The 23,136-nt window shown below is 50.6% G+C and overlaps 1 protein-coding gene across 4 annotated transcripts in view; it reads right to left on the bottom strand.

Moving 5' to 3' along the window:
* Positions 1-9,664: 9,664 nt before the first annotated feature.
* The window catches only part of CTIF (cap binding complex dependent translation initiation factor), a 148,448-nt gene continuing 134,976 nt past the window's right edge, over positions 9,665-23,136 (bottom strand). For all 4 annotated transcript variants that reach the window (XM_071425839.1, XM_071425838.1, XM_071425841.1 and 1 more), the window contains 2 exons: positions 16,103-16,156; positions 9,665-14,233 (listed from right to left, as the gene is read on the bottom strand). In XM_071425839.1, coding sequence (XP_071281940.1) covers positions 14,018-14,233; positions 16,103-16,156 — 270 coding nt within the window. In that variant the 3' untranslated portion in view covers positions 9,665-14,017. The remainder of the gene's footprint in view (positions 14,234-16,102; positions 16,157-23,136) is intronic.

Below are 23,136 nucleotides of genomic sequence, written 5' to 3'. Positions count from 1 at the left end.
TAAATGCAAGAACAACACAGCACATTTATTTTCTGCTTGAAAAGCCTGCACATATTGCAGAGGTTTTGGTCAAAGAGCTCCATTTACTCTCTCACATGTTTTAGCTCAGGCCATTTGAGAATAAAATACATACTGAAGTGCATTTAATTGTGTTTTCATGAGTGTTTAATGATGTCTGCTTCATCGAGGGTGATGATCAGAGAAACACAGAGTGTTTTGGGTTGGAAGGGCCATTAAAGATCCTCTCATTTCCCCCCCCTGCCATGGGCAGGGACACCTTCCACTGTCCCAGGCTGCTCCAAGCCCCATCCAGCCTGGCCTTGGGCACTGCCAGGGATCCAGGGGCAGCCACAGCTGCTCTGGGCACCCTGGGCCTCACCACCCTCACAGCCAAGAGGTTCTTTCCCAGTATCTGATCTAAATTCTAAATGTTCTTTAAGAATCCAGCTTCCTGAGGCTTAGTTTCAAGCCCATCATTGCTTAAAACAGCAGGACAAGGTGAGATGTGCAGGGGATGGACATCACTGTGGCATCAAGACACCTCCACTGGTGATGGGCAAGGTAGGGAGCTCCCCACAAAGCCCTGCTCTCTGGAGCAAACATTGGCTCTGGGAGGAGGTGACCCCTGGGGAGTTCAGGGCTGAGTTCAGCCTCAGCTCAAGCTGTAGATAAAGTTGGACATCTCTGGTGCTCAGCTGTGTCCTGTGAGCCCCTGATTGAGAGGGAGAAGATGCTCTGTCATCAGGGAAACGGAGCGGGGGGGATGTGGGGCCTGGAGGTGTGGGGAGCAGCATGAATGTCCCTGTGGGATCCTGGTGGTGTTTCCACTCCCTGTTTCACCTCTCTTTTTTTCTCTCTTTCCTCCTCCCTCAGGCCAGGCCAAGGTCTTTTCTGTTCTGAGTTGCAGACACCTCTGTGGAGTGACCCTTAGACCAGGTTGTTTGAGGTGAGCAGAGCCCACGCCAGCCGCTGTCGATTAATTATTATTTCCAACCTCCTGCTTCTCAACCTTGGGAAACTGCTCTGTATTGGGTAATTCTTCATCCCCCCCCCCCCACCCCCCCCAAAATGGGCAACAGTCAAAATAGAGCAAATAAAACCCCTTCCCACCAAAACTGCAGGTCAGAGACAATCGGAGACAAGAGCCCCTTTTGCACAGGGGTCCAAGGGTGTCCATGGGGGTGTCCCTCCTCAAGGCACAGGTCCAGGGGCACCAGGGCCAGCAGTATTTGGGAGTGAGGTCCTGTGGCAATGCCAGGGCCCTGGCAGAGAGACAAGGTGGAGTCTGGCTGTTTCGACACCGAGCTCTTCAGCCCTCGGCACGATTTCCATTGGCACCTGTGCTGGCAGCCCGGAGGGAGAACTTTGCTCAGCTTCCTATTAACCATTTAGTTTTAATTAAAGGCATTCACCAGTCAGCTGCCACTGACCAGCTGGGAGGATAAACCAGTGGTCCCTGACCATCATGTCTTTCTATTTCTGTCAGTAACCTGGCAATTTTTGGTATTGCAAGCAGGGGAGGAGATGGGTGCCAAGGGGGTGCTGGGGGAAAGGGGTGTGGGGTTGTGCTTTTGGGAAGGAGAGGGAGGAACCCCCCACCCTGCAGCGTGCACAGGGATGAGAACTGAGTCGTGCAAAGCCCCCCTTAGTCCTGAACTTGACGCCTCTCCCTGTACATTGTTGTGAATGCCCAGTTTTGGCTGTGCACACCCCACAGGGAGGGTGAATTCCCCACCTCAATCTACCCCAAGTGCTGCACTCCTGGTACCCCCCAGCAGGCTGGAGAGCCCTGGCTGCCCCTGCCATACCCACCCACACATTTCAGGGCTGAAACTGCTGCTCTGACACCTGTGAGTCAGGGTGACCAGCCTGCTGCCTGGCCCTTATCTCCTTTCATTGTCTTATCTCCTTCCAGCAGAAATTGGATTGGGACCGGGCGCCCCGGGAGCTCCAAGTGGAGCAGCCGATGCAGGCAGCTGATAATGGCATTTCCTGGAGGCAGAGCTCTTGGGCAAGGGCTCCTAGGAATAGCTCACAGGGACTGAGGGCAGGGCTTGGATGGGCAATGTTAAAAAACCCCTCTGCAGCCGTGGATTCCTCATTGCCCCCAAAACAGCCGGTGCTGAGATCCCACTGGGCACCTTGGAGGCAAAAGGAGCTCGGAGAGACCATGGGGACCTGGGATGAGCGCAGGAGACTGAGCAGGATGGACGATGCTGGTGGCCAAGCTGCAGCTTGCTGCAGCTGGGAGTGAACAGAACATCTCCTGCACCTGGAGCAGCACGGGGAAGTGAGCCACAGCTGAAGATCCAGACTTGTCCTGAAAAAACCCCCAGCCCAAGGCAGCTGCCCCTGGGGTGAGCCTGGTGAATGCATGGGGAAGATCCCCTGGGAGGGATTCACTCCAGGCTGCCCACTGCCATCTGCCACCATCCCCTGGGTTCACACCCCACCTGGTGGGTTCCACTCACCCCATCCAGGCTTGGGGGTGATGTGGGGTTGGGGTTTGCACGCACCAGGGTGACAGCAGGGGACAAAGGCCACCAGCTGTCCTGCAGGGACCCCGGCTGAGTGCCCTGGGTGGAAAGCACGGCGGTGCCCCGGCGTCTGGGCTCCCTTCCAGGCTCATCATGGGACTGCCAGCAAATCCCCTGGGGCAATCTGATCTCCTGGAAGCCAGGCACCTATCCCTCCCTCTGGCACGTCGGGCTCTCCGTGGTTTAAAGTGCCAAAGTTCATTGACAGTGGTGGCAGCTCAGGCACACCCACCGCCCGTGCCACCCTCCACGGGACAAGGCAGGTCGCCCTGCCAGGAGGAAAGAAAACAAGGTGCAATAGGGATAAAGTCACTTTGCACCCAGGTATAAAACCTTGCGGGGGGGGGGGGAAGAAAAGATCACCCCATGATACGTCCGAGATAAACCGCGGAAGTTGTAGGGCTGCTGTAGACATTGGCCAGTTTTATTTCACAGAGCAGTCAGAATTGATGATGAAACTCTGTCTGAGGCCTCACAGAGACAAATGACAAGTTTCCCAGTACTCCTTGAATGGCTATCAAATGTGTCATAGTTAGAAGCCAGCCTGGAGGGACTTTTCCTCCAGTAGGTCCTATTCCAGGAAATTAGTCTGCCCTATGCATTCCCTCGATTTGCCAGTGGTCTAGGAGGCATCTTTGTTTAAAAACTGGTGAAGTTTCCACAAACTCTTGAGTAATTTAGGAGGTGAAAATCCATGTGGCAGAAGCCTCCTGTCTGCTCTGGGGAGGGATGGTCAGCTCGCTGGGAAACACAGCTGGCCGTGGAGGGGTGCGGTGCCACCTGTGCCTGCGCAGCTCTGCCGTGGGCTCAGAGTGAAACCTCCATCACCCCCTCCCCTGGCCCAGGGGGGCTGCAGTGTCCCCAGAGCGAGGTGCAGGGCTCTGTACGTGCTCCCTGCACCACCCACACACCTCTGCACGGGGCCAGCAGCTTGCACAACCCCCGGGGTCAGGGACGGGGGCACAGCTCTGGCTCATGGGCCCCGCAGCTGCGTCCAGGCAAGCAAATTCATCTCCACTACGGGGTGGCCACAGGAAAAATAAGGATTAGGAGAAGTGGTGGTGGTGGTGGAAGGTTGTCTGGTAGCCCGGGTGGTTGGCACGGGACAAAAACGTGCCCAAAATCCCTTGGAGCATCTCCAGTGCAGAGTGCTGTGGTCCCTCTGCAAGCTGACTCCCAGATTTCCCCATTGTCTTCTCACCCTTGGCTGGGCTGGGCAGACCCAGGGCTGAGCCTGGGGAAGGCTTGGTCAGCCCTGCACTACCCCAGCTGCAAACACCTGAAATGGATTAAATCCAGCCTGACATGGGATAAATCCTGTGGCAGTATCTGAGCCACCACATCAGCACCTTGGACTGGGAATACCATGAGCAGAGCCTTTCCAATCCGAGGAGGCCGTCAAACCACAGTGAAATCACAGAAAGACCAAGTTAAAATAAAACAATCCAGTGCCCCCCACTCGCCTCCCTCCCTGTGAACTCTGCTGAACTTTGAAAAACTAAAATGAAACAGGGCTGAGTTCAGCCTCAGTTCAAGTTGTAGATAAAGTTCAACCTACTTCTAATTCTGTCCTGACAATTCCCACCAGAAAATAGGCTCCAGCACTGTGCCCTGGAGGTAAGCCATCCCAGACCCCCTGTGTGTCCCCAAAATCTCCTGCCCACCTGCAGGAGGAACAAAAAGCACGAGGCCAAGTGTGCCAGAGACCCAGGGGACCATTCCCCTTGGGAATCTTCACCCCACGGGGCTGGCACCACCCCACGGGGCTGGCTGTCCCCATCCCTGCCCAGGCAGGGCCACCCCGGGCTGGGACAGGGCTCCAAGGGACATTTTTTACCCCATTGCTTCCCTTAGGGAACGTCTCTCCAATCCAGCACCAAGGGAGCAATGGGAGATGGAGAAGAGGGTAATTAGGGGAGGAATTGGGAGACAAGGGCTGTGCAGGCTGTGCAGGCTCTCGTGTGGGGAGCACGAGAGGAGATGAGGCTCCTGCAGCCTCCTCCTGGCATTTACAGGGGAACGTGGGGGTGGGGGTGATTCCCAGGGGGATTTTGGGATGAAAATCCAGTGCACCCCAGGGAGAATGGAGGTTGTGGATTCCTCGCCTCTGGAAGTGTTCCAGGCCAGGCTGGACAGGGCTTGGAGCACCCTGGGCTGGTGGAAAGCACACCTGCCCCTAGCAGGGGGTGGAACAGGGTGATCTTGAAGGTTCCTCCCAACCCAAACCCTTCTGCAGTTCTGTGATTCTGTAGTGCAGAAAGTGCTAACAAGGGGAGAAAACCCTTGCACAAGGTTCCGGGGACCCAAATGTGAACTGTGGGGACCGGGATGGTCACCAGCTCCCAAAAAGGTGAGTGCAGGTGGTGACGGGCAGAAGGACAACTCATCTTCCCCAAGAAGGAGACATCCTCATCTGTGGAAAGGGAGCTGAGGTGGCCAAAAGTGACAGCACAGAGCTGGAAACCTGCCTGCAAACACAGAGGGAGCAAAGGGAAATATAAATTACAGGACAGAGAGCAAATGGAGAAAAAAAATGTGTAAATTCAGCTGAAAACCAGAACTCAGGCAGCAGCACTGGGTTATTTGGGTTTAGTCCCCTTGGGAGAGCAGTGAGCCCCTGCAGCACCCTTCAAGTGCTCAAAAAAACCCAATGTAAATGCAATTTTATATAAAGAATATATACAGCAGGATGATTGTAAAAACTAATTGCAGTCACCACATGCAAAACAATCCCTGCCCCAAACACTTCGTGGCTCCCCCAAAACAAGACTGCATTTATCTCTAGGAAATCAGCCCAAACCCACGGTTTCTAACAAATACCCTGCATTTTTTGTGCTTGAAAAGAAGAGCAGAGCAGCCCTGCTAACTGGGGGTTGGTTCCTTACACAAGTTGTAAAATCCAGCCCTGGGGAGAGAAGTTACCTTTGCTGTAAAACAATCTGCCGACTGGATTTCACAATCTCTGTCGTCTTTCTCTCCCCACAGCAATATTTTTACGGTGTTTGCCCTCAAACCAGTTTTTCATCAGCCGACATGTGTAATTACCCCCAGACAGGTTTTGGATAACCCATCCCCCGGTGCAGCTTCTCCTCCCACCCTAATCTACCCAACCTTCCAGCCTTGCTTTGAAAACTGACCTCTTTTGGACCTCAAAATTTAAAATCATAAACAAACAACAAAAAAAGTCTATTTAAAATTGCATTCTGAGCTTGCATGTTGCTAATTCCTGGAAATGTACAAGGCCAGGGGTTTGGGATAGTGGAAGGTGTTCCTGCCCATGGCAGGGGGTGGAATGAGGTGATCTCAAAGGTTCCTTCCAACCCAAACCATTCTGAGATTCCACGATTCCAGGATCAAGGCAGGGAGCAGTAAATGCTGATCAGGATTTACTTCAGGGTTTTATCCCAGTAAGAAGAAAAAAAAAAAAAACCCACAAAAAACCAAAGTGCCAGTGCCAGATAATTTGGCAGTGGTTGATGGATGGGAGCTGGGGAAGCCCCAGCTCAGCTGACACCTGCCCTGGTGCTCCATGACCCACCTGTGCACAGCACCCTGGCTCTGCACGGCTGATGCCAGAGCACAGGATTCTGTGCCAAGCAAGCCCAGGCTCCTGCAGAGCTCAGTGCTGTGGGTTCTGAAGGCAAAAGAGCCCTGCTTGCTGCCCACCTCCAGCCACAGGAGAAGCCAGAAGGAGCTCCTCCCTGGAGCCTGTGTGAAGCAAGAGCAGCTGGGATCTGTCCCTTGGATTGGGAAACCTGGCTGCTCCGTCTGTACCTTGAAGCACCCTCCAAATAAAGCCAGGCTTGGTGCTGCGTGTAGAAGTGTGGAAATGGTCTTCATGGCCATCCACTTGGACTTTGCACAGGTCCTGGATGCCAGGGAATCTCACGGGCCACTGTCTTGGCCTGCCCAGGCAGGAGGATGGAATGAGATGATCCTTAAGTTCCCTTCCAACACAAACCACTCAGTGATTCTGTGATCCCGTGACCCCTCCTGCCCATGCAGACCCTCACACAGATGCCCAGCTCCTCAGGCAGCTGCTCCCACACTTCCACCAGCTGCAGGGATCTGCTCCAAGACCTGGTTTCTGCTCACAGCTCCACACCAGGGACTGCTGTAGGGCCACCAGCACCAGGGTCTGTGCAGTCCTATCCCATCTTCCCAGGATCACTGAGGCTGGGAAAGCCTTCCAAGATCAATGAGTCCAAGCTATGAGCAATCCCCACTTTGTCACCCAGCCAAGAGTGGCGTGTCACTCATTCCTGGGACGCTTCCACTTGGATGGGGACTCCACCTCCTCCCTGGGCACCCCCTTCCCCTGCCTGACCCCCCTTTCCATGGAGAAATTCCTCCTGATGCCCAACTTGACGTTTTGGCTGCAAGGCCACACGTGTCAGGCATTTGGACACCAAGAATGACAGGGGGGGACAGAAATGCTGATGCATTTCCCCTGGCAGGGCTGGGAGGAGAGGAGCAGAGGCTGAGGCAAGCCCAGGACCATGGCAAAGGTGATTTCTCCCATCAGACCGTGGCCATCTCCTGGCATTGCTTCCCCAAAGTGGAAACTTCTGATGGGAAAGCTCTGTGGGAAGTTATTGAAAAGGTCTGAGCTAATAAAATCCAATTTGTTTAAATGTTATTGCTAGAGCAACACAACATACATTGAAACAAAGCACTTTGGTGAAAAACTGGCATGATTTAGGACAGAATGAAACTCTGAAATCCTGGGATTTCTCTTGAGAGGCACTTTGTGTTTTTTTCCCATTGGCTCTGGGCAGACAAAGCCAAACATCCATTTCTGGGACCATCCATCCTCGAGACCCCATGCTCACCTGTACCAGCAAGGACAACTACAGTGAGCCCTCCAAGAGGTACAGGCAGTGTCTGCATCCCTGGAAATGCTCACATCAGTAATTTGCAGCCCAAGGATGCAACATTTCTTGCAGAAATCTTCCTCTAGGAGACCAGGCAAATCCTGGGGAGCAGGACAGACATCAAGCTATGCTCAGCAGTCACATTTATGTAGCCACTCAAGTCTCCAGCTTTATAACTGGGTATCATAGTGCAGGATACAAAAGGAAGAGGCCACAGTCTTGTAATGTGCATTATTGTTTTAATATCGCTGTTTTCCTTGCATCCCAAGCACTAATCACTTAAGCTACAGTTCAGCTGGCAAACAGAGCACCAATGCAGTTACATTTAGGTTACTTATCTTTGCTGCCCATTTTGCCACCAGCAGGACCATTTAAAAAACTCCCCCTAAAACTCAGCAGAGATATGGAGCTGCTGCAAGAGGAGAACATCCTGCGTCCTGACTGTTTGCAGGTTTGCCATGTTTTAGGGAAGCCAACCAATCTTACTCTGATCCATGGAGTCTTTATTTGCTGCTGTCTGGGTTTTTGGCAGACGTGAGGAATTCACAGAAATACTCCTGCATCTTGAAAGCTTCGGCTCTGTAGTGATGCCCATCCATCTGCTCCTAATCTTGTGTTACTGCAGGTTATTTTCTCATTTAATGCATCTTGGTGGTCCCAGGGGCCCCAGGGATCCTCTCTGCTCTTGGCTTGTCTGCTCCCAGTGCTGATAAACTCTTCCCAGAGCTGGTCCAGATGCTCAGACCCCTGATTATGAGCAGGCCAAACTCCAGCAGGGTCTGGCTGTAGATGGGGCTGAAGGTCTGGCTGCAGGTGGGGGCTCATGATGGGGATGTTTAGGGGTGGAAAGGGTGGCACAAGGTCAGATATGCTATTTCATAGAACCACAGAAGGGTTTGGGCTGGAAGGGACCCAAAACACCCCCTTGTTCCACCCCCTGCCATGGCAGGGACACCTTCCCCCACTGTCCCAGGCTGCTCCAAGCCCCATCCAGCCTGGCCTTGGGCACTGCCAGGGATCCAGGGGCAGCCACAGCTGCTCTGGGCACCCTGGGCCTCACCACCCTCACAGCCAAGAGGTTCTTTCCCAGTATCTGATCTAAATTCTAAATGTTCTTTAAGAATCCAGCTTCCTGAGGCTTAGTTTCAAGCCCATCATTGCTTAAAACAGCAGGACAAGGTGAGGTGTGCAGGGGATGGACATCACTGTGGCATCAAGACACCTCCACTGGTGATGGGCAAGGTAGGGAGCTCCCCACAAAGCCCTGCTCTCTGGAGCAAACATTGGCTCTGGGAGGAGGTGACCCCTGGGGAGTTTGGACATCTCTGGTGCTCAGCTGTGTCCTGTGAGCCCCTGATTGAGAGGGAGAAGATTCTCTGTCATCAGGGAAACGGAGCGGGGATGTGGGGATTAGAGGTGTGGGGAGCAACATACACATCCCTGTGGGATCCTGGTGGTGTTTCCACTCCTTGTTTCACCTCCATCTGGTTTTCCCCTCTCTTTTTATCTCCCTCTGACCAGGAAAAGAAGCTCAGGCACTTCAGTCAGCTAAAAATTACTTGAGGTTGAGAAGGGTTTTCCAGAGGAGACCTTGGAGTAATCCTGTTTTTTTCTGAGATTGGCTCAGCTGGTCAGAGCCCAGTGCTGGTATTGGCAATGTTGTGGCTTCCTCCCTGTGTGGGCCACGCACTGGAGAGCTGGACTTGATGGTCCCTGTGGGTCCCTGCCAAGTCAGAATGTTCTGTGATTTTGTGACAAACTTCTTAAGTATCATTTTCAAAGACTATTTTTAACAGGCATCAGTGGTTGGCGAGCCCTTGTTGCTGCAGCACTGGGTGGAATGTATGTGATTTATCTGTGGGGTCCTCTAGCAGACCCCCAGGCCCAGCTGAGGTAGGACACAAAGAAGTGGGAAATGCACCTTGGGCAGAGGACAGGGACACCGTGGGCAGCTGTGCAGGCAGATGTGGAGAACAGGCTCACTCCATCACCCATGGAGCTCTGAGCCCCCTGCACCGTTCCCACAGGAGTGACAGGGAGAGGCACCAAACCTCACCGGAGGAGCAGCAGGACGTGAGCAGTGCCAGGAGCACTGAGCCATCCCCACAGAGCCCTCCTGAGCTGTGCTCCCACCATGAGGGACATTCTGCTCCCACCACCCACATATTCCTTTCTCTCCATCCTGAACTAAAGGATGGTCCCTCCCAGAGCAGGAGAAGCGACACCCCGTACCCACAAAGAGATGGGGAAATGTCAAGCTTTAAACATTTATTACTCAGATGAGGCATTTTATAGCATACAGTGGATCTGGATGTTCTATAAACAAAGACTGAATTGCCACAAAGAGTTATGAGCTCCCTTGTTTTAACAGTCTCTGAAATGCTGAAAACGATGAGTTTGTGATTTCTCTAAGTATGAATATCTAGTCTTTACTCTCCCCAAAACCTTTTTCCTTTTTTTTTTTGATTTTTAAAAATTTTTTAAAGCGCTTAGTTTAACAAATATGATTAAATTAAAAATGTTGCTTTTTCAAATGCAAATAAATACATAAAAAAAAATTGCTAGCATTAACTCCGTGTTCTGCAGGACACCGCAGCTCCCTTGGCTATTGACAGTGGACTTAGCAACCCTTAGTATAATTTCTTCTGAAAAAATACTGAAAATACCACCAGGACTGCTTAATAGCTATCACCAAGAAGAGCAAAATTAGTGTAAAGCCATAAAATACCCAGCAGGGAAATTAAAAAAAAAAAAAAAAAAAAATCATATTTAAGATTTTGAGAGATTTCCAAGTGAGGGGTGTTATAAAAATAAGCATGAAAATAAATCATAAGTTATTCTGACAAGTTTTCTTTCAAAGCCATCAATCATGCCAAGAATAGATACTAATTAATCTCCTTCAGGGGAAGAGGGGAACCAAGCAAATCACTTACTTTTCCTTTTTTTTTTTTTTCTCCCCATTTTTGTTTCACCTCCATATACGCGAGACTTCTCCGAACAGCAGCGGAATCCCTCATGGGGAAACCAAGCAAGTCACTTTCTGCGTAGCAAAACTCGTCAGTTTGGAAAGATTTCTACCAGGAATTCTGAGGTGAATAATAACCTGGGGAGCCTGGCAGGGTGTCAGCAAACCTGCTCTGCATCCCAGGGAGATGGGCACAGAGGTGATGCTGCAGCCTCCACACCACCCTGAGGTTTGGCCCCACACACATTTGGCCCGAGGGGTTTGCTTTCCCCCTTTGCTGATGTAGTTGTATGGGGACAACGCAGTAAAACCCCCACACAAACACTTTTATTGAGCAGCAAAGATGGAATCTGGCTGATTTAGGGAGATGTAACTGGTGGCTTTGCACCCAAAAATACATTTTGGAGAATTACGCTCTTTGGCGATCGTTTGCAAAGTAAGCCAAAAGATTAAAAAAAAAAAAAAAGAAAAAAATAAAAGAGAGAGAAGAAAACACTCCAGGATCCCCAGGTGCTTTCACCCCCAAAAATTCCCCAGTGCTGTTCCCCATCCTGCCCATCAAATGTCCTCGTGGTACCTCTTTTCCCAACACGATACCCTGGTGAATGATGTCATGTGTGTGCCAGCTTCCTGATGATAGACTTCAGAAAGATACCAATGGCAGCATGTATTTTTTGGGGAGACACCCCCATTTTTGGTCAACATTCTGATTCTTGTACATCAACAGAGTGACTGATGTATCAAAGCAGTTAATGGCTGGACGAAGGTATGCTAATAGCAGAGATAAATGGCAAGACATTAAAAAACGACGGATTTCACATGAAAGTTCTTCATTTCCAGTGTTGGAAGGGAAAGTCATGGGCCAAGCCTGGTCAGTGGGGGATTCAGGATTGCCCCACAATGAGAAAATTGAATAAGCTCTCACAGCAGGTAGGGGTAGGGAAATGCTTTAGGAGAAATACTGCCCTGTGGCTTACACTTTGACTCTGAATGCCTCCTGATGCACTGATGGGTGAAAAATTCAAGTTTTTAGAAAAAAAATCCCCAATTATCTGTGTTTTTATTTTCTTTTTTCTTCTTTCACTACATCCCAAGAAAAAATTCTGTGGGTAGTGAGAAGCTGCAGGGGCCAGAGTGGCAGTCTGGATCACTGCTGGCAGGATCCCTGGCACCCCAACCTACCAGGTTGCTGTCCCTGCTATAGGACTTTGCTGTTCTTAAAAAAAAAAAAAGAAAAAAAAAAGACCAAACAACAAGACAAAACTGTTTTTCAGGCCTTCTCCCAGAAGACTGACACTCTGCCTGAGTGCACTGTGATGGGTGTTATATCCCCTTCTCCTCCACTCCTTGAGAATTCAGGGAGCAGAAAAAACAAAGAGCGATGGGCACAGCCCTGAGCCTTGTAATACTGATGGGCTTTGCCGTCCTAATGAAGTTCATCTGCTCATTAACACTATCAAACCACGTTGCTACTAATGAAGCTGACCCAACGCAAGGCGCCCTCACTGTGCGAAGCTCCTGGGCTCGAATACGTGAAGCAAAAGTTAGTTCTTCCAGGCAATTCTAGTGAACTCAGCCATCATTTTGCTGCTTTCTAGGCAGACAAGAAAACTGAAGCTCCTCTTTCCAGCTCCTCTTACTCCAGGTGCAAAATGAAAACTGGATCAGCAGACAACCAGACGAAAATTCAGGTAATGTTGAGTTGCAGCATCACGATGCTCACCCCCCTGCAATGCATTTTCTGCTGGAAATTTCTGCCCTTTAAATTTTGCAGCAAAAGCTTCCTCCCCATCGCAGACAGACCAACACATTCATAAGGCACCCAAGAACATACTGCACATCCAAGGAGGTCGGGGTGAAATCTCTCTTCTCTACAAGCCACCAGAAATGCAACGTTTTGCTTGGAAAAACAAAGTTTGAGCTGCTGAGCTCAGGCCCAGCCTGCCTAGTCTGGGTCCGTGTGTGCCATCTCTGTGGCATAAATTCTCTTATCATAAAAGGAATAAATTGAACAGTGAGAAGAAGCCAGGATGAGCTGATGGCATCATGCCTTCCTTGGCTCTTGCATGCAGGATGGGCCTGCACCCTCGCTAGGCTTCACTAGAAAAACCACCTGGAGGGATTTCCTAAGTCAAAGTGTTTCTAGATCAGCAAATAGGAGCCCACCATGTCTTCTTCATGATTCAGGTGTTGCCCCAGACCAGCCTCTCACCCTCTGGGTGGCACCTCCCCACCGTCCCCCACAGCTGTCCTCTCCCTTGGGATGCTCCAGCAAGGAGCCATGAGGGGATCCTGGAGCCCCCTGGGGATCCCCGAGCACACCCTGCCTCCCTGAAGCTGTCCCCCATCCTTGATGGCGTGGGACAGAGCTGCTCCTGCACACTGCACACACCTAGGAACGCTGGATAGCATATTCAGCTAGTTAGAAGCCAGGCTCAAACTTCTATTTTTGGCTTTTTCTATTTTTCCCTCTTCTTTTTTCCTTTTTTTTTTTTTTTTGCTATACGCTGCTTGTCTTTTCTTTACCAGCCTCCAAAAAACATCAAACCTTCATTTCTCCCTTGCCCTGTACATTATTAGGCCCAACTATAACAGGCCTGGATTTAAATGTATAATTACAACCATGACAGTAATAACAATAAAGCACTCCTTCAATGAAAAAAAAAAAATTATTACAAAAAAAAGTTAAATGATTATAGTGGCTGAGGAATAACGGCGACTTGAACAGCAAGAGCCACAGAATCCCCTGTTTTTAGAGCGCCCAGCTCAAAGGAAACGTTTCTCAATCCACCGAGGAGGTTACTGGTAAGATGACAGTGGCTATGTAACTTCTGCAGTGGCTTTAGGACTCCTTTAAAACACTCCTCCTGCTTCAGCATCTTCACATAAACCGTTTCCCAGCTCGAGGGAAGGCGCTGCTCTCCCCGTCCCCGAGCTGCTCACAACTGTCCATCCAACAATACATTAAGATAAGAAGAAATTACCAACGCTCGAGGAAAAGAAAACCCAGTGCAAGTAAGAAAGTCGTCCCGCTCTCCAATCTGCCTCTGAAGGGGTGGCGGGTAGGTGGGGGGAACACACAGAAAGTCGAAAACAAGAGAAGGAGGGGGGGGACCTAACGCAAGCCCCGCTTGACAAAAGCCATCAATTATGAGCGTCTGGTGTAGTGTGTGCCTGGCTTTGTCCTCCCGAGACATCTGCTGTGTGCTGTCTCCTGCCAGTTGGCCAGGGAAAGGCAGGAGGACGGCGTGAAAACAATACTAGCCCCCACTTAGATTATTTTTTTTTTTCCCTCCTTTTCCAAATTCTCTGTCTTCTTTCGAAAGCCAAACAATAACCCGGCGGGATGCGCTGCTGCTGCTTGAGCAATGAGTTCAGAAAAAGAAACCCCTAAAACAAAACCACGGCAGGGAGGAGGGGTGGCACTTGGCGAGGCGGCTGAAAAAGAAACATGCTGCTCCCTCCCCACCCCACGAACGTATTCTCGAGCATGCTGGGGTTTGGTCTGCTGGGGGATTTAAATCAGAAAAGCTCTTGCCGGGTCCCGTCAAGGCGCATGTCTTCTTCTTCTTCTTCTTCTTCTTCTTCTTCTTCTTCTTCTTCTTCTTCTCGTCCCTTACCACCCCACCTTGCCCTGCCCCTCAAGCTGTCAGTTTTTGGATGGTCTTGTTGTAGTACTGCGTGATGGTGGGCGTCAGGGGGTTCCAGTTGTTGGCGTGCAGCTCGATGACCTCCAGCAGCAGGGACCTGGTCAGCATGGACTCGGAGGGACACAGCATCTTGTCGCGTGCTATCGCCAGCAGCTCCGTCATCATCTCGGGCAGCTGCTCCTCCAGCAGCCGGCCGGTGCTCTGCAGCTGTCGGGAGAAGAAGGGGTCAACCATGGATTACTGATCCTTGTGGGTCCCTTCTAGCTTGAGACAGGCAAGGATTCTACCACTCTATGATGGTAAAACACCCCCTCTGGCTTCTTACAGACACCTCTCCCGTCCCTTCGATTCTGCCCTGCCTGGTGCAGGCAAGGTTAAAGGCGTCATGGCTTTTGAAAACCAAAACCACCCAGCAGCAGGCTCCAAGAGCTGAACATGAAGGGTGAGGTTTTCAAAAGCATCCACACCAGGCTGCTGGAGGAGTGAATGGTTCAGCTCCCACTGACTTCAAAGGCAGCAGCGACGGATTGCTTTTGAAAAAAAGAAAAAAAAATCCCACCTAAAAATCATGCTATTGTCAAAACAAAGTGCAGGCTGTGATGTGGTATTCCTGCCTTCTACCTGGCCCTTCATTTACTCGCTGATTCAGAGCTCCCAGTGACTCCCAGTCATTATCTGGAATAAGCAGAACGCGCCTGTGTGCATAACAAATCCTGCCCTGCCGAGATCTGCATTTATACCTGTCGTGCTGCTTTGCTGGAGACAGCCAAAGGCTTCTTCTAAAACAATTACTCCTTGGAGAGCCTCCATTGGGTAGCACAAGCCCTAGGTGGTTCCACAGAGGAGGTCTAAGTTTGGGGTGGACAGTGATGAGTCTGTGGGAGGCTCCCTAAAGCAGAGCTCCCCAAAGTCCTCACCTTAAAAATCAAATCCGCCTCCTCATCTGCTTTGCTGAATTTTAACTATTCAGGCTGCAGCTTCAACTGCTCTCTGCAAGAAAAGAATCTGTCCCCATGGGCCCATCACTTCCCAAAAAAACGTAACCAACAGGAACTCTGCTAGAATTCACAGAATCATAGAATCAGTTAAGTTGGAAGAGGCCTCCAAGGTCATTGAGTCCAACTTGTGACTGATCACCAACTTATCAGCCACACCAGAGCACTGAGTGCCATGTCCAGCCACTTCCTTCTCTGCAAAACTGCTGCTGAGCACAGTGAGTCATGGGGCAGCTTTTGCTCCAATACAGCTGTTTCTGTGTTAAAAACTGAATGGAGGGTGAGATCTGAAGGAACCAGGATGATACAATATTGTGACGGGACTCCAGGTAAACTTCTGCATCCATTTACATGCATCAGGAGCCCAGTGACAGAGTCTCAAGGGCTCTCATTTCACACTGGTTTTCTACCTGAACTGTTCTTGTGAGACCCAACCTGAATCCAACTCTGGATTCCTCCGAACAGGAAGGGCATTGACCTGCTGGAGTGAGGCCAAAGGAGGCCACGGAGCTGCTCCAAGGTTTGGAGCCCCTCTGCTCTGGAGCCAGCCTGGCACAGCTGGGGCTGCTCAGCTGCACAAGAGAAGGCTCCAGGGACACCTCAGAGCCCCTGCCAGGGCCTCCAGGGGCTCCAGCAGAGCTGCCCAGGGACTGGGGACAAGGCCTGTCCCTGCCACTCAGGGACAGCAGCCAGGCAATGGCTCCCAGGGCCAGAGGGCAGGCACAGATTTTGGGCTCTTGGCAATTAGGAATTGCTGGCTGGGAGGGTGGGCAGGCCCTGGCCCAGGGTGCCCAGAGCAGCTGGGGCTGCCCCTGGATCCCTGGCAGTGTCCAAGGCCAGGCTGGATGGGGCTTGGAGCAGCCTGGCATAGTGGAAAAGTGTTCATGGGCATTGCAGATGGGTTGGACTAAATGACCTCCAAAGGTCCCTTCCAATCCAAACCATTTGATCATTCCAAAATGCACAGAGGCCACACAGCTGTTGGGTCTGGAAACATCCAACAGCTGCTTGACACATGCATGGGCAAGGATGGAAGGGGTAAAGCAATGAGATCAGGGCAGATGTAGAGGTGCTTCCCTACCTCCATGGAGCAGCAAAGCACGGCATCCTCCTTCACATCCTGAGATTGCAACAACTGCAAAAGACAGAAGAGACAAACAGTGAGAAATGTATGATCTTCTTCTTCCTCCTCCTCCTCCTCCTCCCTTATGACTTTCCTTCTATGTCTTTGTCTAGCTTGGCTTTTGACACTTCCAGGAGAAAGGACACAAAATCAGAAGGAGAGAAGAAAACAGATTGATTTAAAAGATTTAAAGTAAACAGTGACAAAACATGGGGTAAAACTTAGATGAACAACTTTCATAATAGATTTTGTTTAGGTTACATTGCTTTTTTTATCCCATGGCAGGCAGTGAGAAAACACTCATTTCACACAGGGAATAAATGCAGCCATCAGTCAACAACACTGGAGTAGCACAAACCTAGGAGTGGCTGTTTGGAAAGGTAGGGCTCTGCCACCCACCCCTGAGCCTCTCCATCCCCGTGGGGACACTTCTGACAGCCACAAAAGTGAGCTACATCCTGAGCTACATCCAATTCACTGTAATTAATATGGCTCCTTCTAGGCTGGTTACACAGTGGTGCAAGGGCAGGGGTGCCAATGAAACTACGGAGTTACAGGTGCCCAAATCCAACCCTGCTCTGCTCTCCATGAACTCTGAGTTACAAACACAAGCTTGCAAGCAGGAGCAGCTTTCAGGAAAGACCCAAAATGTTGTTGGGCATGGCACAGCACGGTGCAGGAAGATGCTCATCTCTCTTGGTTCAGACGCAGGGTGTGCAGCAAGCATCAACAGCTCCACCTGACAATGGCAAAGTGTAGGAACTCAGCATGTCTCACCCCACAAACACTGAAACCACGAGCAAGGACCCTCAAAACAGGACCAAAAATATGGACTTTCCTTTGTTCTCGTCTTTATGACAGTTACAGGCACCAGGAACACTCAAAGCTATAGCCACTTCCATCCCATCACTTTGGAATGAACAAGCCCTGATGGCCCTGAGCTAATCCCTGTGTGCAGTAACCCCTGAGCAAAAGGAGAAAAGATGGGAAAACTGGCTTCACTATCATCTGACATTCATTAGAGAGAAGCAGACTTTTTAAAAGCAGTTGAACTGATTAAAACTGCCCATATAAAAATCACTCAGTGTAACTAAATGTTACTCTGAAGTCATATCCATTAGTTAAAATCAGAATTGTGACTCTGAGCCTTAAGATCTCTCTGTCCCATTCTTATTTTTCCACGCTTCCTTCCCTCTACAAATAAATGTCTGTTTACCAGCTCCACATTGGCTGGAAAACCAATGATAGGGGAAAGAAGATGTAACACAAGAAACAACCACTATCTCAGAGCTTTGTCTTCGGTTTTCAGCAGAAAGAAGATTGTTTGCTTTGAGGATGGTGTTCACAGCATCTCTGTCCCTCTCCTTAGCCAAAGCTTCAGCCAGGGTTTCTCAAATCATCCAACAGGTTTTTTTTTCTACCCCACCCCCCCACCCCCCAGTTTATCTTTCTGCTAAGTTGTTTGGAAAATGTTAGTTAAACCCAAGACATGTGCTCTGAGATAAGTTCTCACAAACAGTTCAGATTCCTCACAAGAAAACATGAGATTATTTTAAACCCAACACCAACAATGAAAAAAAATATCAGTTAGGGAAAAATATAAACAGGCAGTAGTCCAGATATTCCCTCCTGGGGTATTTAGCTCATGAGCATGGCATGAAGCAGGGCTGCAAATAAAGTAACAGACAATACCTTTTAACAACACCTTTCTTATTTTTGGTATTCTTCAGTAAAGAACATAACACAAAAACTAAAGCTTGAAAGTAGAGTTAGGATTGACTCCAACCTTTCCTCTGCCATGGTCTCCTCAGTGATCCTGCTCCCTGCTCAGGATATGTGATCATAGGAAGGCTGCAGCTTCACTAGCCCCAGCTCCCACACACAGGGCAGGGACATGCTTCCCTACCTCAAAAGGTGTTTGTGAGGATGAACATGTCCCTGTCAAGTGCTCAGGTACTTGGCTAATGAGGAACAGTCTCACCTTCCTATGATGAAACAGAGAACACATCCTACCCCCAGCCCTGGGCAGGCACCCTCCAACTTCACACTGCCCTCATGGACACCTGATCTTCATCCGATGTGACTTGGCTGAACGAGGAGAATGGGTGTGCTCCAGTGTGTCCATCAGGGTGCCATGTGCTCCACCTTCTCCATGGAGACACCATGTGCTCCACTTTGCCCATCCAGGTACCATGCACTGCACCTCATCCACCCAGGATCCACCAGCTCCATTGCTCCAGAGGCACCAGGTGCTCCACTGTCCCTCCAAGGCACCATGTGCCCCACCTTGCCCACCCAAGTACCACATGCTCCACTGCTCCACAGGCTGCCAAGGGACACCAGTCTGAGGCACTACAGGTGAGCCTCTGCCTGAGACAGGTAGGCTGGGGAGGCCCACAGCCTGCCCACCAAGCCCAGGCACATCCCTGTGCATGAGGGACAGCCCAGCAGTGAGATCTGCTGCTGCTCTGGAGAACCAGAGTCCAAATCCATGGCCACAGATGCCTGCAAGCCACTTGCATCAGTGCAATGGACTGAAGCCTGGAGGATCAGAACGATCCACTGTTTCTCTGTGTGTTGCTGACCATGTTTGTGGCATGCTGGGGTGTAGGCACTATCTGCCTCTGAGCCCTGCATGACAGAGCAGGAGGAGATCAGGGAGCCTGGCGTGGGCACTGAACCTTGCTGACTGCAAGGACTGTGCTGCCTGGGGTCCCACCATGGATGTCCTCACCCATCAATGACAACTTGCTTGTATTTCTCAAAGGGTGTTTCATCCCCACTGCTGGTGCCCCATGTGAGCACCAGGCACTCAAAAGCACTGGGGAGGTTCCTTCAGCCAGAGCACAGTGTTTCCCAAAGCTCTGTCACCCCTGAGTCAGACCTGACCAGGGCTGCAAAAAAAAAAAAAAAAAAAAAAAGAGTGAAAATGTTTTGAGAGCTGCATGGAAATCACAGCCCTAAAGTCCCAGCACTCGTGTGACCACCCAGCCAATTGCATTCACTGTTTGCAATCTAATTCATATTTACTTAAAATATTTTAAGGTAAACACTCTATACCCATTAAATTAGCACTCCCACATTGGAATTATTATTTATTTAACTATTTATAGCCGCTCCTCCCTGCTGCGTGCCTCTGCCCAAATCCCACTGTGGGCACCATCCCATCCCTCTCCACCAGGTTCCCACAGGGTTCAAACCAGCTGGTGGACATGGACGAGTGATCTGAAAGAGGAGCATGAGGCAGACAAGAGGGCAGGTGAGCTGGGACTCACGAGCTCCTCAGTTTAACCTGTAATCATCCCCTGGAGGCTGGGGCTGTCTGCGAGAAAAACTTCCCTTTGCTCTCCAGCCGGTTTCCCCTGTATCGGGCGAAGCTGGGCAATGAAAGCAGCAGTTCCTGCTGGAGAGCAGACAAAGAGTCTGCCTGATTTCCTAAGAGAGGAGGCTGCATGCCAGAATCTGCCCGGCCAGTCATATAATACCCAGCCTCAGTTGCGAAAGGCTTCTCACTTTTGTTTCTGGTGCTGGACTTGCTGCTTTGCAGACTGGTGTGAGGTATCAGGCGCCTTCTCATTCAAATTTCTGTGTCACTCAGAGAGATGAGCTCTGGACAAGGTCCTCTGCAGAGCCAGTGTGCCCAGCTGGGCTCTGGGTGCTAGACATTTGCATAAGGAACCCAGACTAAGTTTTGGGGTCTGCTCCTGGAAGTGCTGCGTGTTGTGGTGAGTAGCAGTGCCTTGCAAGGTGGCTCTTGAGCTCAACTGGCATCCTTGGCATGCTATTGGGACCCATCTCCCCCGGCCTCCATGCCCCCAGAGCCTTCTCTTCACATTTCTGCAGAGGTAAGCATCACAAACCACATGAGGTGGACACGCAGCCATGGCTGAAGGACCAAAGGAGCCCTAAAACTGCAGCTATGCCTCATCACAGAGAGAGCCAGCTTGGTCCTCCTGAACAGCAGGAGATGCATGTGTATGGGGTGCAGGCCACCAGGAGCAAACCAAAAAGCGAACACAATGGGACTCACCCCAAATATTTGGGTTTTATTATCTGCTTTCTGAGATCACCTGGCCTGCTGAGAAGCTGAAGTGCTTACTTGGTGTTTTCAGGGGTGCCCACACCATGAGGAGGACAGGAGAACCCGTCCCACCACCCCTTATCACTAAACCACGCAGGTTTAATTGTGTTCTTCAGCAACTCTCCCCAGGAGATGGGGTGGGAGCAGCCCAACACACGCATTACCCTTTCCAGATGCAATGATACTTCCCCTGCAAGGCACAGTGCTAATTACTGTGTACGATATCGCTTGCAAAACGACACATAAGCAATGCTGGCCACTAACTACCCCTTAGCATGCAGCGTTTCATGACGCTTTGGTGATGACTCCAGCGTGAAAGCACAAGAAACCTGGAAAATATCCACGCAGAGCCACTGGGAGAGGCTGGGATGAGACCCAGGGAAAGCCGGGCTGACCGCAGCCCACGCGCCGCTCTCCCCGACAGGCATCTCGGGTTCACGGGTCCAGTGGCAACAGGCACGGACACCCCGGCAGCCTCGGGGCTGAGGCTGTCCACAGGTATGCTTTTCACACACACCTGGGTCACCAGGAGGTGCCTCCCAGTATTCTCCCCTCCCAGGGACTGTGGAGCATGACCTCAGGGGAACCAGCGTGCTGCAGACGCATGGCCCAGGTGCAGCAATCGGCTCGCTGGTGTGGAGCAAGGCCAGGGGGAAAAGGGAGACACATTTCCTTCAGGGAGATCAGTTATTTGTGCCACTTGGAGCTTAAGCAGAGGGGACACACTGTACTGGAAGTGTGGGAGAGATGGTGCTTCCCAGTCCTGCTTTTAAGCAGAAAGTGTCTTAGGAAGAACCATGATGGACTTGGTCCTCTGACAGATGGATCTGCTCCAGCTCTGTGGTCGGGATCATCATGGACACCCCCTTACAAAGGGAGCTTATAAGAAGGATAAGGACTAAGTTTTTAGTCTTAAAACTTTTTTTTAGGACTAAGTTGACTGTAGCAACCGGATAAGGGGTGATAGTTTTCATCTAAAAAAGGGGAGATTCAGACTAAATAGATGGAAGGACCTGTTTACAATGAGTGTAGTGAGACCCTGGCACAGGTTTCCCAGAGAAGCTGTGGCTGCCTCTGGATCCCTGGCAGTGTCCCAGGACAGGCTGGACTTGGAGCCCACTATCCCAGGGCTTGAAGCAAGCTGGGATAGTGGAAGGTGTCTCTGCCCATGGCAGTGGGTAGAATGGGATGAGCTTTAAATGTTCTTTCCCTGCCAAAGCATTCTGTGGTTCTGTGACCAACCCCTGTATCTGACAGTGCAGTTTAGGTGCTAACACAGCTCTGCAGGCAGTCTTAGTGCTCTAATGGACCACAGCTGGGGAACTCCAGCTCCCAAAACCTCCTGGAATCCCCACAGTCTGCTAGGTGGGTCCTCCTGGGAGCCCAGGCCAATTCTGCTTCACGGTCCCTCTGCAGACAGACATCAATAGCAATTTTCTGCCTTTCCAGCAGCCCCTTATTGACCTACTGTCACAAGTCTTTAAGGAAGATGTCTGAGACAAGATCCATGGGACTGCATGGCCCTGCATGGGGAGAGTCACACACTTCTCTGAGACACAGGCAAGGGTACAGCTCCACTTCTCCTCTTCACAGGATGGTGAAAACAGCCAAGACTTGGGAACGTGCAAAGTACAAACAAGGTTGTGGGGATGAGTGATTGCAAAATGCTCCACACCACAGGGCCAGTTTCAGGATTTCTACAATTTGCTACCATCAGTTCCTTGACCCAGGACATTAGAAGGTCAGCTGCGTCATCCTGTGCCTACCAACAAGCTGTGCCAGTACCAGCCCCTCTAAAGGGGTACCGAGTATACTCTGGAAGTGAGGGAAGTCAGATGAGACTGACTTGCTCTAGGGGAGAAACAAGTGAGCCCATGGAAACAGATTTCTAGAAGCTTACAGGCATAGGTGAAATCTCTTCTGCTTACCCATTTGATGCTGATGTTGCCCAAACACAAAGTTTTGGGGGAAACCTTTCCCTTATGGAGCTGCCTGTGCTGATCTCTGCACAAGGCACAGGCTCTGCCATGCTCCAAAATGTGATTTGTTGGAATTTAAAAACACAGCTGAGCTGTGAGAGGCAGTCTGTGTCCAGCTGCTTCCACTAGCAATGGTGCTTCTCTCCATTCCCTTCTGCTCACACTTCTCTGGGGATCTGGGAAGTCTTCAAAGGAACAGAAGATGCACAAGGTGCCACCAGACCGTGTGTCTCATGGAGGGAACCATCCTCCCAGTTTCCTGATGGGATGTTGTGGTCTCAGCCTGGGTAAGAATGTCTGATAGCAGCTCCTGCTGCTTCATTAGGAAAAGTTCACCAGCACAGGCCACTGCTGATCCCACAAGCAGCTGCCCAGATGAAGTGGCACAGGGGGCAAGGAGCTCTGTGCTGAACTGCTTGTCCCAGCATGGCTGCATCAGAGCCATGTCCATAGCAGACACTTTCTCTAACACACTTGGGACAACCTAAATGAGTTTTGGTGGCACCAACTCCTTTTGCATTGATGTGCTCCCCTCAGCTCAGGAGATTTCTGTCCTCCTATTACACAACCAGGACTGGGAGGATGGTAAGAAGAGATTAGTTTGTTTACTGCATTGAGTAAACCAAAATGTTGGTTATCCTCCTTGTCAGGCTCCTGAGGAACTCAGAGATACTTAACAGCAAATTGAATTAAGGCCAGAGGAACAAAATCCTGTACCCAGTCGTGGGAAACTCCTCCTACTCCTTTCCACTGTAGGCAAGGGAAACCATGAAACACGACACTCTCTCTCCCCGGATCTGGAACAGGCAGAAGAAATTCCTGAGAAGATGGAAACCATTAAGAGGCAATTACTGGAGACAATGATGAAGAAAATTTGGTCACTCATCAGCCCAGACGCTGCAATCCAACAGTAGCCTGGTGGTTACACATCC

Source organism: Agelaius tricolor, unplaced genomic scaffold (genome assembly GCF_023055355.1).
Source record: "Agelaius tricolor isolate 1412-34295 unplaced genomic scaffold, bAgeTri1.0.p SCAF_4, whole genome shotgun sequence".
In the NCBI taxonomy this organism is placed as follows: domain Eukaryota; kingdom Metazoa; phylum Chordata; class Aves; order Passeriformes; family Icteridae; genus Agelaius; species Agelaius tricolor.
Note: the sequence above shows the minus strand (reverse complement) of the source record. Positions and strands in the feature narration are given on the sequence as shown.